Source organism: Somniosus microcephalus, chromosome 18 (assembly GCF_052327205.1).
Source record: "Somniosus microcephalus isolate GS21.2 chromosome 18, FLI_Smic_1.0, whole genome shotgun sequence".
In the NCBI taxonomy this organism is placed as follows: Eukaryota; Metazoa; Chordata; class Chondrichthyes; order Squaliformes; family Somniosidae; genus Somniosus; species Somniosus microcephalus.
In genome coordinates this window covers 52,988,655-53,003,448 of record NC_141004.1, presented here as the reverse complement: position 1 = coordinate 53,003,448, position 14,794 = coordinate 52,988,655, and the positions used below count along the sequence as shown (strand labels likewise).

At 41.5% G+C, this 14,794-nt stretch overlaps 1 protein-coding gene across 1 annotated transcript in view; it reads left to right on the top strand.

Annotated features, from left to right (window-relative positions):
* Positions 1-14,209, top strand: part of ppfia4 (PTPRF interacting protein alpha 4) — a 165,373-nt gene extending 151,164 nt beyond the window's left edge. Inside the window, exons 25-27 of the mRNA XM_086011458.1 lie at positions 2,431-2,605; positions 4,855-4,949; positions 8,010-14,209. Of these exons, the coding sequence (XP_085867584.1) occupies positions 2,431-2,605; positions 4,855-4,913 (234 nt within the window). The 3' untranslated portion in view covers positions 4,914-4,949; positions 8,010-14,209. The remainder of the gene's footprint in view (positions 1-2,430; positions 2,606-4,854; positions 4,950-8,009) is intronic.
* Positions 14,210-14,794: the final 585 nt, after the last annotated feature.

Genomic DNA, 14,794 nt, shown 5'->3' with positions numbered 1-14,794 from the left:
GATATTGCCTCACAGCGCCCCAAGAGGGACGCAGGACGCTTCCAGTAGTGCCCCTCCTCCCTCTTGGGGTGCTACCTGGGAAAATAGGCCATGGGGGTGCTAACTTTTTCGGGGCGCTACCCAATTTTACCCCTAAAACTTTGGGCAGGATAGGCTGAAACCTTGACTAGGCCTCATTTGGGGAGGCTGCTCCACTTTGCCTTTACAACAGGGTATTTAATGTTGAAACTTATAGTTGATACATTGAACTTCTATCACTAGATACTTTCCCAGATAAATTACTAATAGCTGCTAGTGAAACAGTAATCTGGAGAACAACAATTTGCATTTATATAGTGCCTACAAATTAGAAAATGTCCCACAGCACTTCACAGAAGCGTGATCAAACAAAAATGGATGCCGAGGCAAAGAAGGAGCTATTAGGAGGGGCCATAAGAAACTTGGGCTTAGAAATTCAGTGGGCTACACCACCCGTTAGCGCCTTAAGAGGGCAGTAAGTGGGTTGGACGTCACTGGCCACGCCTCCCGCTAAATTTAGCGGTACGCTAATGGCGGCGCTAGCCGTTAGCGCTGCGCCGCTACCGATGACATCATCGGTGTGCGCAGCGCCCCGCTACCGCCCCGATCGCGAAATTTAGTTGCGCCCCCTGCTTTAACGCTGGTCGCTATTTGCGACCGGTTCAGGGGGGCCTACCTGCGGCGGTAGAGGCGCTGAGGTGCGGGGCGGCCATTTTTTTTGCTGGCTGCCTGCCAGCACCTCTCCGCGCCGTCGTCCCCAGCCTCCTGAGCCCCCCCCCGCGGAGTGCCGGCTGTGTTCCAAGAGCCCGGCACTTCTCCTCGGTGCCAGGCTCTTTTGCCGGCACTCGCGATCTTTGATCGCGCTGCAGCAGGCCCCTCCCCTTTAAGAAGGGGATTAAGGCCTGCCGTACCACAGCACGCCGTGCCGCAGCGTGTGGCACTGCGGCATGTTGCGCAGCGATATTGAGTTGCAGCACCCCAAGAGGGATGCGGGGCGCCTCCAGTAGCGCCGCGCTTCCCTCTGGGGCGCGCAAAGTCAATTTCCGGCAGGCGGCGGCGACTACTTCCGGGGCGCTACTTTTAGCGCCCTGGCGAGGCTGGCGCCCCATTTTTCTAGGCCTTGGTCAAAAAGGTAGTTTTTAAGGAAGGTCTTAAAGGAGGAAAGTGAGGTGAAAAGCCAGAGAGGTTTATGGAGGGGATTCCAAAGCGTAGAGCCTTGAGAGGTCAAGGCAAGGTGGGACAAAGAAATGGGAGATGCACAAGAGGCCAGCATAAAATGAACAGAGAGTTTTCATAATCATAATCATAATCAACTTTATTGTCATTGTTAGTGCACAAGTGCAGTACAACGAAATGTAGGCTTGCGGCTCCCGAGAGTGTACATTTAGATTAAGACATTTAAACATTCAACATACATTTGGCTTGTAATACATTAACATAAACATAACCATAATAAAGTGCATTGGCAGATGTGCAGGCTTTAGAGTTTATTTGTGGAGTTCAGTAGGATGACAGCCCTGGGAAAGAAGCTGTTCCTAAATCTGGTCGTTCGGGTGCAAATGCATCTGTAGCGTCTCCCAGATGGCAGGAGGGCGAACAGACTGTGGCTGGGGTGGGTAGGGTCTTTGATGATGGTCCGTGACCTCCGTAAACAGCGTTTCTGGTATATGTGCTCTATGGTCGGTAGCCGGGTGTTGTAAGGATGGAGGACGATACGAATATAGGAAGTGGTGAGGTCATGAAGGGAATTTAAAGCACAGGGCTGAGAATTCTAAATTGAAGGAGTTGGGAGACCGGGAGCCGATGTAGGTGAGCAAGAACAAGGGTGATGGGTGATATAGGAGCGGGACCTATTGCAGGATCGGATACAGGCAGCAGAGTTTTGGATGAGCTGAAGTTTACGGAGGGTGAAGGATAGGAGGCCAGCCAAGGGAGCAGTGGAATTAGAACTTTGAGCAGGATAGGCTGGAACCTTGACTGGGCCTCATTTGGTGAGGCTTCTCTACTTTGCCTTTCCACCAGGGTATTTGCATGTCTGGAGCTGAAAAAGGCACACATGAAGGTTTAAAGCAGCAGATGGGCTGAGGCAGGGGCATCGGTAAGCGGTGGAAGTAGCCGCACTTTACAGTGGAGAGGATATGGAGTCATGAGCTCAGCTCGGGATCAAGTTAGGACACCAAAGTTGCGAACAGTTCGATTCAAGTAGACACGTTGGCCTGGGAGGGGGATTGAATTGGTGTCATGGGTATTGAGTTTCTGGTGGGAGCTGAAGTTCATTCAGGATTCCTAAAAAGTGACAGGAAATAAGGCAATCTCTGTTGTATGTTAACTGTTGAAGATGATCGAGTAATCCAACTCTTAAATCTCTCAAATTCTCGTAGTGCCACAGCTTTATTCCTTCTGGTATTACAGGGCGATGACAAAAGTTTCAGGCGCGCACCATCATGGCGAAAGCGCTTTCGGCCGCGAGAGGTCCACGGTATCGCCATGATGGCTGGGTCTACAGAAACACTACCCGCAGGGTTCAGGGTTACAGCAATGTCCGCCCCAGCTCCTTCAGTACAGCCGAAGAAACTTCAACCAGAAGGTAAATGAAATCAGCCTCTCATCAACTCTCCACCGTATGTGATGAGGAATCACTTCCACACAGTGGTATGGTGAAAGCGGAGGTCACAGCACATTTTGGTGCATCTGTATTTATCCTTCATAAATCTAACTGTCTTATTGGCTGTGTTGCAGTAACATAACATTGAAGTGCATGAAACGGGATAGAACCCGGCCTTTCGCAGTGACAACTGGAACATTTGTCAGGCTCAAAATACAACAGCCATTGTTGTATGGATCAACATCATTGGAAACAGAAGTATCAAATCTTTGTTTTAATGTTAAAGCCGTACTGCACTAATTAACAATCCCAACAAGACATTAATATCTGAGCCCAATTACATGCCATGAATTAACATTTCACACAATGCAACATGTGCAATTACCCAGGGTGATTTATATCTTATTCAAAAAACTTTCTTATGGGATACATGAGTTATTAATGATACGTATGAAATTCTGGAATATAAAATAATAATGGAGCTCTCTCACTCCCTCATTTCTTGTTAGAGTGTCTGTTGTTCCTAGCTTGGTTTCCAGGGGAATTATGGAAAGAAATCCATTTTACTGAATTGAAGCAGTTTTTAGAGTTCTTGAAATAATTCCCTGGGAATCTTACTACTCAGAAGATCATTTTTATTGCTTTTCGCTGATATCTCCAGCGCCCATGTAACCTACCTAATCCCACGTCTGCAGGTTTGCATGGAGTGCTAATCAGGATGATGAGCTTTTTATAGCAGTCGCAGTCCCACTGCAGTCTGTATATACATCAAACTGCGTATTGGCAGCAAGGCAGAGCTGTGATCCACTTAACCTGCTCATGTCAAAATGCTGACCCTGCGCTCTCTTTGTGGTTCAGCTGGTTAAGGTGCTGGTTAAGTAGCAGAGCCAGAGATCCCTGATCCGTGCTGAGTTAGCTGATCTTAGCCAGGCCTGCGCCCTGGGTTAGGCAAGAGAATGTCAGCCAGGGTTCCAGCAACCACTGCTGCAATTCTACGGTTCTAAATGTCAGGTGAGAACGGGACCAGGTTTGGCTGCAAGTGACCCTGTGATCCAATAGCCTGCCAACACTCACTTTCTCGGCTCAGATTTGAATAACAGCCACTAACTTGAGGTGCCACAGTGCAACTGGCACCCTCTGTAACATCTCCCGTCTACGCCCCTGCCTCAGCATATCTGCTGCTGCAACCCTCACCAATGCTTTTATTACCTCCAGCATCTACTATTCCAGTGCTCTCCTGGCCAGCCTTCCTTCTTCCATGCTCCAAAAACTTGAGCTCCTCCAATAGCCTGCTGCCTGTATCCTAACCCACACCAAGTCCCATTCACCCCTGTGCTCGCTAACCTACATTGGTTGCCGGTCCACCAACGTCTCCATTTTAAAATTCTCATCCTCTTGTTCAAATGCCTCCATGGCCTTGTCACTCCCTGTCCCGGTAACCTGCTCCAGCCCTACAACCCTTTGAGAACTCAGCGTTCCTCCAACTCTACTCTTGTGCATCCCCGATTTCCTTCAGCCCTCCATTGGCAGCTGTGCCTTCATTTGTCTAGGCCCTAAGCTGTGGAGTTCCTTCCCTAAACCTTTCTGCTTCTCTTTCATTCTTTAAGACGCTCCTTAAAACCTACCCAGCTTTTAGTCACCTGTCCTAATATCTCCTCCTTTGGCTCAGTTTTTTGTCTGATTACTCTCCTGTGAAGCGCCTTGGGACGTTTTCCTACATTAAAGGTGCTATATAAATACAGGTTGTTGTTGTAAAAGCAGCTGAGTGAAGTAGTAACAGGTGGCTGTTACACACACATCACCCACAAGCGGAGTTTCTGACCTTAGCAGCCATCTTAGAAGGAGCTGCTGAGGAAATGATACTCAACAGTTCCTCACTGCGGAAGCAGGAAAAATTGGAGGTTAAGCTAACCTGGTTGTACTTTCCAGTAGCTAGCCTTAGGAAGTTATTGGCACAAATGTGCGTCCTATCTAGTCTAAGAATTGTGCATGATGTGGGGATTTTTTTTTATATAACCCAGACCCTCCAGGTGTTTACAACATTGTCTGTTTAAATGCGAATGCGGAGAGGCTGGTTGCGGATGGTTAAACACTGAGCCCCCAGTATTGTTTTTTTGAGAGCGCTTGTTTGAAGCTTGGCTTTCTATGTTTGTGCTAATCTGCAGGAATGACTTGCTGTACTTACTGCATGTTGTGTGTGTTTTTTGTCATTTGTCATGACTGGAAAATAGTTGGTACATCAGGGACGCCAAGGTTAGACACATCGACAGTACGCACATACTCCTGCTGACATCCAGATCAGTCAGGGAGTCAGCAGTGATTACCGGTGAGTATGCATCTTTTACTTTCTGACTTTCATTGCTGTGTGGATAGAACAGAGGATTTGGGGAACTTCTGCTCACCACTGCAGTGCCATACACAGAAAGACACAATAATAACCAGGAATTGCTTGCGATCTGAAACTATATATTTGCGATGTTGAAGAATTTCAGCCCTGACAACTTGTAGCTTTCATGTGCCTGGTACAAGGATCAGTCTGCAGCTTTTCTATACAGTATTAATGTTACCAGCATGTGGATGGTGCAAAATATGTTATCATTTATACATCAATCTTGTCACTAAATGTCAGACTTTTTTCTCATTTCTAAACCTAAACTGCTAGTGAAACTTGCAGGCATCTTTGATTATTAGATAAGGTGATATGATCAGTTAAATAATTGGTGGCCCTGCAAACTAATGCCAGTCGGGACTCGGGCATAATTCTACCCTCACGTGCAATGTATAAGTGTAAAATTGATGCCTTGAAGAAAAGGCCTTGTGAGGAATATATTGAGTGTTGTGGCAATTTCCCATGATGAGCCGGCCTATTCTCATGACTGAGCTCAGTGAATGATGTCAATTGTTTAACCAGCATTGCCTAGCAACAATGTTCTCATGCCCCAGGCAACAAGTTGAGAGTGTCCAATTTTTCAAGGGCAACAGATGAAATAGTTCATCTGTTATGCTGTCTGTGTGTAAGAACATTGTACTTGAAAGTAACCTGACTGTGCAGTCGTGAAGAACAGTATAGTAAATATAATATGAACCGTGACATTCCTCAGAAGGGTTTACTGTTCTACAGACTACACCCATAGGCATTTTTCATGACTGCCAGAAAAGCATTGTTGTCGATGATCAAATCCTCTTTTTATGACTACTGTAATCTCGGAAACTCTTCAGTGTGCTAACACTAATTCTTTTTGAAATCTTAATTATTTTTTTACGTTCAGTGGCTCCCATGCACCTCAATCAAATTTCCTTTCCCCAGAAATACAGCTAAAGGTTTTCTCCCATCCCCCACTGCGTTCAACCTGGTTTTCACAGGTGAAATTTCTCCTACATTTGGGTGCAGACTTCAGCCATGGATTCAGACAATTCCATGGAGATCTAGATATCATTCTAGCTCATTGTTGGTCTCTCAGCATTCAGTTTTTCTGAAGGAGGTTAATCACAGAAAATGAAGCCTGTAATCTACTTCCCACTTAGTTGCTAACACAAAGCTTTACTGAATTTGGTAGTGTCACTCTAGACTAAAAGGCTTGGGAGTAGAAAGCAAATTGGTGCGATGGATTGCTTGATTTTGGGATATTGCCAAGGACACTTGCAGTTGCTTCTGATGAATGTTCTGGTTCTAAAAGGAAGACATTCTCATTCTTCAAGCTGTAAGTGTAGGATTGATGAGTTTTACTGCTTGTCCCAGAGCTGCCTGATTTCAACTTTGAACATTTTTTTTGCCACTTTAACATTGTCCGTATGCAATTTAAAAAGAAGTTTGAAATAAAGAACAAAGCCTTTTTTAAAAAAAAACAATTAAAAAAATTAAAATGTATTTGAGATTGCAAACTTATCAACTGCATATCTTTTTCTATTTTCCTTCAGTTTAAATAGTGCAGATGACACCATGCGGGGAGCATGAGTTATTCAGTGTGGCGGAGCTGAATTAGCACTCTCAGTTGGGGAAAAAAAATTGTTCTGGATCACAATGGGTCACGGATTGTACTGAATAACTTTCCAATGACTAGCATTTACTGCTACTCCAGCTCTCTCACCATCAGGATTACAGATTTGTTCCCACTCTTTCCCCCCCCCCCCCCCCCCCCGCCTTTAGTCTGGCACAGTGTCTGAATTTGTGAAGGTGAGGTTATGTGCACTGATCACCTCACTGCCCCAATTAACATCCCTTCAGACTGATTTCCAAGGAAGTAAAAGACCCACTTAACCACTCTTTGAACTAGTTTTGAAAATTAATTTCCATTTTTTCCACCTCCCTCTCTTTTTGAAAGAGTGGAATGTTCCAGTTTAACAAATTTGAAATCTGGTCGCCTTTAGAAAACTGCATTTCTTTCACCATGACTGGTAAAAGCACCTGTCGAATACAAGTGTGTGGCAGGTATCAGGAAAGTAAATGGTGAAGTGGACTACCTAGTGAGTATTCAGAGCTTGCTAAAAAGTACTGTTAGTCGAAGGTAGACCAGACCACTGCCAGCTTCCCATCCGGGAAGGACATTAGGGAACCAGTTGGGCATTTAGTATAATTCTTCCTTCCTGGTGCCAGTCACAAATTACCACACTAACAACCTCTAGGTTACTAGTCTAGTACCATAACCATTGCTGCACTACCCATGGGATAAATATCCAGTTAATCTATTTTTGGTGTTAGTTGAGGGAGGAATGTTGCCCGGGATATCGGGAGAACTCCCCCGCTGTTCTTCAAATAGTTTTATGTCCACCTGAACAAGTAGATAAGCCCTTGGTTTTAATATTTGATTCCTCAGTACTGCACTGAAATCAGTGTAAAAGTTCAGGTTTAAAAGATGAACCTTTTGGACCAACTCTACCCTATCTTCACAAAGGATCTGAGCTGTCTTGTGTGTTGTGCAATAGTTATGAAGACCCTAAATAACAACTACACTGTGATCCCAACTAAAACAAAGCGTAACTCTCCTACCTTAAACAAAATGTAACTCTGATCTTTGAGATAGCTGGAGCAGCAGTTGGGGCATTACAATTGGCCTCAGTGCCCTGAACTGGGGAGAGAAAATAAAAATAACCAAGGTTCTTACCTCTGCCCATTATCCAGTGACTCACCCACTGCAAAGTGTGAGTGCATGGAGGTCAGGTGAGGGTAGAAATGCACTAACTGTGCTGCCTGCCACAGTTGAATAAGCTGCTGATGTTTTCATGTCTAGCTAGCATGTGAAGAATGGCCTCATGGGCAAAGCACTTGGAGGACTGCTGGTGTCTGTAGAACTGTACCCCCCAGTAAGAGTCAACACTTTCAGGACAGGAAGGGAGAAAGCTGGCGTGGAAAATATCTAATTAATGATTGGCAATTTGTCTCTTCCAGTGCATTCCCACTACCTGTATGGACACATGCTCGCTGCCTTTCGGGACTAATCCACTACATCTCTGTGAGATCAACAATGGAGGTCAAATGCTGCTGCACAATAATTATAAAGGCACAGATGGTTCGAATGTACATTGAATATAAATGGGCAATAGTTTACTTCAGTTCAGAGAAAATCTTACACTATCATTTTATTTATCTGGTAATGACTTCCTTTGTGGGGTTATCCTTTACAAAGCTGGTAGAGAATTCTAGGGTTCCATTTTCGAGCTGTTTTACTGTAATATTGTTCTGGTACAGTCCGTAGTAAGTTCTGTCAACTTTTAACCAAGTACCGTTGTGGTTTCATTGGTTGTAGTAATTTTTCTTAAATGTATCATACCTGCTGTATGTAAACGTATGGCCATGAAGTAACGCAAGTTTTTTATGTAAATGTATATAAATATGGCTGACTGTAACAGCATTTTTTTTAGATAATTTAATGGAATTTGAAGTATGTAGATTCAACCTAAATGCTGTCTTAATCATTGATGTTGCTGCCATTTTTATCTTGCCGATACTTTTCAAGGACATCCTGTTCCATTTGATGAGGAATTGTTCGTTTTCAACGAATGAAGTGTGCAATTATTTCTCTGCTATGTAAATTGTAGCATAACATATGACTGGGTAGCTTGAATCATTATTATTTTTAGGTTGTTGTGGAAACGACAGGTGTTAAACAGACTCCTCCTGTGTGCAAAAGCATTGATTCTCCGTTTGATGACAGTTCCCAGCTCCCGGAAACTCTTACTCCACTGAACGTTTAAAAAAAATATATACTGACTCCTAATAGTACTGCAACAGGTTTTTAAATCGGCCTTGTGTTTACACAAAGGGTTTGTTTCCTTTAACTTTGCCCAATGAATCCCTGAGTCTTACACATCATATCCTGTATGTCTTTTCAGTTCACTAACCAAACACTTTTCTCTGTTTCTCATTACCCCCTTTCATTGCTATACGTACAGACCTGGTTACAAAGGATATTTTTTAAAAATTATGTACAGTAGAAATATTACTTCCAATTTTACGATGTTGCAAAGCAGCACAACATCCAAAAAAGGTTTTAACCTTCAATGCTGACCATTCTGATTTTAGATACAATAGTAAACACTGAAGATCACTGAACAATTCACAACATTTTGAAATGGGTGGTTTCTAATGCAAAAGGTTCTTCAAATATTCTGTAAGTTGTAGGGTTAAAAGAAAATTATTAGCATTTTATCAACAGATGCCTTGTAATGTTTAAACAAGTTATTTCCTGTTGTGATTTCCCTATTTTTAAATGAATATAATAGTAGCTTAAGATAAATGTTGCGTGGCAGATGCCTGCTGTTAAAGTGGCCATGCCCTGCCTACCTGGGACATAGGGAACTGATTTCACAAAGTTAGTATCAAACTAACACTTATTTCAGCTTATTCAGATATTACCTGAGGAATTTAGCCAGGTTCCTTTTAAAGTGTGTTAAAGTGGCTAAGCACTGGCACTTTCTGTTCCTCGAGTCTGTGTGACGATCCCTTGAAAAATATTGAACATTGATAACTTGCATGAGGATTGACGAAATGTTAATCATGTTTTCTAAAATTCATTTTTAATAAATTGATACATTGTCCTTCTAAGCTAGTGAAGGGGGCATGATTTTAATTCAGCACTTTGTGGGGAGCAGTCAAAATGATTCTTGAACATAGACTCTTTTGCAAATACAGTAATTAAATATGCTCAGTATAGCATTTTAATTCCCAAGTGCCACAAAGAAAAATGTGCTACAATTTCTTTGCAAATCTTATTCAACGAGTTCAGCATCCTGTAACGTGCAGGGGGTGAATAGGACCACAGAAGGAAGTGACACTGAGCTGCGCTTGTAATTTGCTGCCTGCGAAGGATATCATTATACATTAAAGCCCAGAAAGAATAGGCTGTCGTAAATACTTATTTTAATAACGGCTGCAATTTTGTCACCCAAAGTTTTATTGAATTTGCCCAATAAATTTGGATGATGCTATCAGCATCTTCTAAATCCAATTTTCTTCTACCTAATAAATTTGAAAACAGTCCCCACTACCCTCCTTAGCTCTTAGAAGAAAGCATGCTTAATAAAAATGCATGAAAATAACTTGGTCTAATCATGGGAAGGCAGACTTATTGAGTAGCTGTGTTTTTTATCCTCCATATTTCATAATCAAAATAATTCATCAAATGGCTAGATTTCCAAAGTTGTTAAAATATTTAAATTGTGTTTTTTAAAACTTTTTTAAAATTATGTTAAACGAACATTGTCTCTGCTTTTTAATACATTTTTCCCTTCAGAAAATACTGACAGTATCCGACAAATATCTCAGTGTGCAGGTTAATGAAGTTTATTGTCAGCACCACGCACTGAGTTTTCTTGATGCTAGTTTTTAACTGCAGTCACACTAATTGAATCGTGTTTAAAATATACTTAGTACTTTCTTGTGGCAGTTCAGTTCAATTCATCCAATTGTTTTTTATTAACCTTTTTTGTGAAAGAATCATATTGCTGTACTTTGTTGTGTTCAAATACGTACTTTTCAAATTAGCGGATTGTGAAGAAGCAGCTCAGGAAGTGTGTTGATCAGAGTTTTGAAAGCGATTAAATTATCCAAATATAATGGAAAGGGGCTAATCCTGTCTCATCAAAGTCCAATTCTGCTCTATTTAAAGACACCGCTCACCGCCATGCGCACCCACTCATTCACTCAAATACCATAAGCACAATTTAAAATCTCTTGGATACACAGAGCACATTTTGTAACGTGAACTAGGTCTGTACTCCTCCATTTGCCCATAAATTATGACCATATTTAATGAAGTAAAAATGGAAAAAGTGAAGCACCTTTCTTTCATCTCTGGAATGAAATCCCCAGCTCATCAAATGCTTATGGGCATTCTCTTTTAAAACCTCTCTTTTTTTTCCTCTTTCAGGCATTGTACTCAGTCCTAGGTTTTGCACTTTCATTTATTCTCGCCAAGTTTGCCTTGTCATATGGTAATTGTCATTTTACCAAATGTACTAATTCAAAGAAAAAAAAAATTAATGTACATAAACTGACAAAACGGTGAATGATAACTCTCAACTCTAAAGTCGTTTGACTGACTGTACAGCATTCTGTTACTTATTATTGCCTGGTTTTTGACGATGAACATGTCTTCTGAGTGTGCTGTGGTGATGGTGCAAAGCTTGGTTAACAGATCTTACCTTGCACTATTTTTATTTAGCAACACACCGATAGTGGCGGGGGGGCGGGGGGTGTTGACCACTAATGCAATTTGATCTCTAAGAAACTAATTACTATCTACTTACCTGTTGATCAGAACCATGTGTTTTTAATTTGTAAATATTACAATCTAATACATCTGTATCCATGGGATTCATTGCTGGAGCTCTGTACACCCTACATTTTATTAGGGTAGGGTACAGTGGGTGAGGTGGGGTTAACATAAATCAAGGGGATCTAATTGGAGATCTTCCACTTTTTAGTGTCAACAGGATGGGTATTTGCAGAAACTGACATTTTATTGTAACAAATACTCAGAAGAAACTTTTTTTAAATAGCTTCTCCTATATTATGTGGACCAATCCCTTCACACCAAATCTGGACACGTTTTAAGGAGATCCTCTTTTGCTATGTCACCCAAACCATTCAACAAATATACAGAGCAAAAAGGGATGGGTTTGTGAGCTGCACATAAACCTTTCAAATATAAATGCACTTTAAAAAAATTTTTTCACATGTTGAGGTGACCTGTGGGTTAAACCTGGAGAATTACCAAGAATCCTTTGAGATGTTCCTCGGATCGTGCCACTACAGTGAACGTAAAGTGTTGGTGCACACGTAACATTGGCGGTTCACAGTGTCATACTGTATTTTTGAGGGGGGCTAAATACAGCTTGTTGGAGCTAATAAAGACAAGTGCCATCATTTTATTTAAGGGATATTGTCATCTGAAGAGCATGTGATGATGCAGCTCGTGACACAATATCATGAAATACCTGGTCATGTCAGCCAGAATAAAAAACAAACAGAAAAAAAAAGCAAATGCCCACACTATAAAAGTTGGCCTGAGAGCAGATAAAGCAGCTGCTACAGCATAAACTTATCCCAACTACCAGTGTGGCTGAATTTATCTAATCTTCCAAGAGCTTCACTTGTCTGAGCTGCAACCCCCCCCAATTATGACCCATGTAAATCGTGGTGTGACTGGTCTGTTGATGGCTTGTCAGAAAAGACCTAATTTAATACAGTTTTGTTAACCCACAACATGCAAATGTCTTTTGTGTGCATGTTTCCAAAGCCACTTATCTTGGAGGTATGACAGCTTCCTGCTGCTCTAGTGTTGTGCTTTGCTGCACTTTGCTGCCACACATCTCCTTGTGTACTTGTATTCCACCTTGAAGTGAGATGACAAATATGCAATAAGGTATGTACCTTGCAAGTTTCAAATAAAAGTCCAAGCAGGGCGCTTAACCTATATATCTCCTGCCTTTTCACTTATTTTAGGTTTTGGGTAGAGAAATTAATTTGTGAAGTGTGTAAATTTGTAATTTATAGTTTTTGTAGCACGTGTAGTGATAGCTGGAATGGCACAAATGGTGCTCATCGACATCATTTAAATCTTTAACGCTTCATTTAAAAGGGCACTGTGTTAAGTTTTGAGTCAGGAATGTCTAGCTCTGAAAACTCCATTAAAAGCCCCTTTACCAACATTGCCTGGTGAGGTTTATTTACACCAACAGGTGCCATGCTGGGGAGTGGGTGAACTGGTGTTGGTTTAATGAACGTTTAAACGTGTCAGCACAGATGTAATGAGTGTTGGGATGAAAGTTTTGCAAATACAACTGAATTTACTGAACATGAGGAGGTGATCTATGAGTCATGGGCTTCAGCAAAACATTTGTTTGCAAACCTGGTGAACTGCTGGACACTCATCAGATGATAGTTTCTGTTCAACACACACCAAGTGTTTTAAATATTGGATCAAACATCTTTTATCATCTACATTACTAATGCAATAGCCAACTTGTTTTATTTAGCTAATGTGATCTCTGAGCTGTCTAATGCTGATAGCTATGAAGACCCAATTCACACAATCTAACAAGTTATGCTGTTAGAAGGAAGGTAAATAATTCAATTTTAATTAACAGTCAGCTTGTATTATGGTCCAAAAAGGATGATGAGTTGGGTTTGATGGTGTAGATTTAATCTTAATAATCAACTTATACATGCAGTGAATGAAAAGTGTTTGTATACAGTACATTTTTGATTCAGGCAAGAGTAATTTTGAGACCTCATTATTATGTATAATACTTGAGTTATAGGTAAAATTACAGGCTTCCAAAATTAAAGTCACTCAATTTTATGAAATTCATAACCTCCAAAAATTAATAATGGACTCGCATGTGGTCCAAAAGAATGTGGAGCTGGCATAGGATTAATCAGCATATCATAAAATAATATGTGCTGGTAAGTATATTAAAACCTTGAACTTCATGAGCAGCCTTAGACATCCTGTTTTTAAAACAAAAGTCCAATTCTTTTCTTTCACAGAATAGTTGTGTATCTTTAGCATCACTGTACATAATTTCATTATCATCTTACTGATATATATATTTATATTTAAGGCAAACCACCCAAGGTTTCCAGCCTTTCCTCTCGCGTTCCACATTTTATCCAGTATCAATGATAATGGAGAGCAATTAATATTGTGTTTTGATGGTGCACAGTTCCACACATTTCAGCACTATGCACCATGAATAATTCCTGCATCATTTTATAAAGTATAACTATGGCATTGTGGGGGAGAAAGACGATTCTAATTTCAGGCAAGTTCAATAGCTGAGTGATAGACCCGGACGTTTTAAGCTGGAGTTGGTGCACACTTGGAAAGACATGTTCATCTGTGTCTAACGGTGTGGTCTTCCTTTCTGTTGCTTACAGGAATAAAATGTAATTGTTTGCAAGTTTGAGTAACCAACTGAGAACACAACGTTGTGGTCTTTGCACTTGAAATGCTCTTGTTTTGTACAGTATATCCAAATCTTTTGTTTCTTTTGTCACAGTATTATTTGTTGCCTGGTTTCAGTGGACACTAGAACTGAAACAATTATTTTCCACTGCCAATAAAAAAATGTCATTAAAATGTTGTGTTTTGTTTCATCCTTTTATTTTTGTGTATACAGTTACATTCTTTCAATCAAATCATGGAATTGCAGTCCTGGAACCAGGAGTCCTGTTTATCTGTTGTTCATTTTTTTTCTTGGCATTTTTAAAATCCAAAGTTAATAGAAATCCTGACCCAACCAGCATATCATAATGGGGCCGGGTGTTCTTCCCCCCCCCCCCCCCTTCTCTTCTGAAAGCACTGACACCTTCCTTGGACTTGGTTACATGGACCCACCTGCCCTCCGATGCTGTACTCAAGACACCATTCTACAAGAGTGATCCTAAGTTGTGAATACTGGCAAGGCTGTTCAACCAAGGAGAACATTACTGGGATGTTTACCTAATGCCGACGTGAACCGTTTCCAGCACGAATCAGTGATTTCCTATTTTCTCTTCGCCTGTGAGGGTCGCGTTGACTCGGCACCTCCTCTAATGGCTCAGCTGAAACCAGGAGCTCAGCACGTGGAGGAAAGCAGTCAGAACCCTGCAACAGCACCGTGACCGTGTGTGTTAGTACGCCAATACGATGAACCATCCCAATTGGCAGTTGGATTCATCTTACTGAA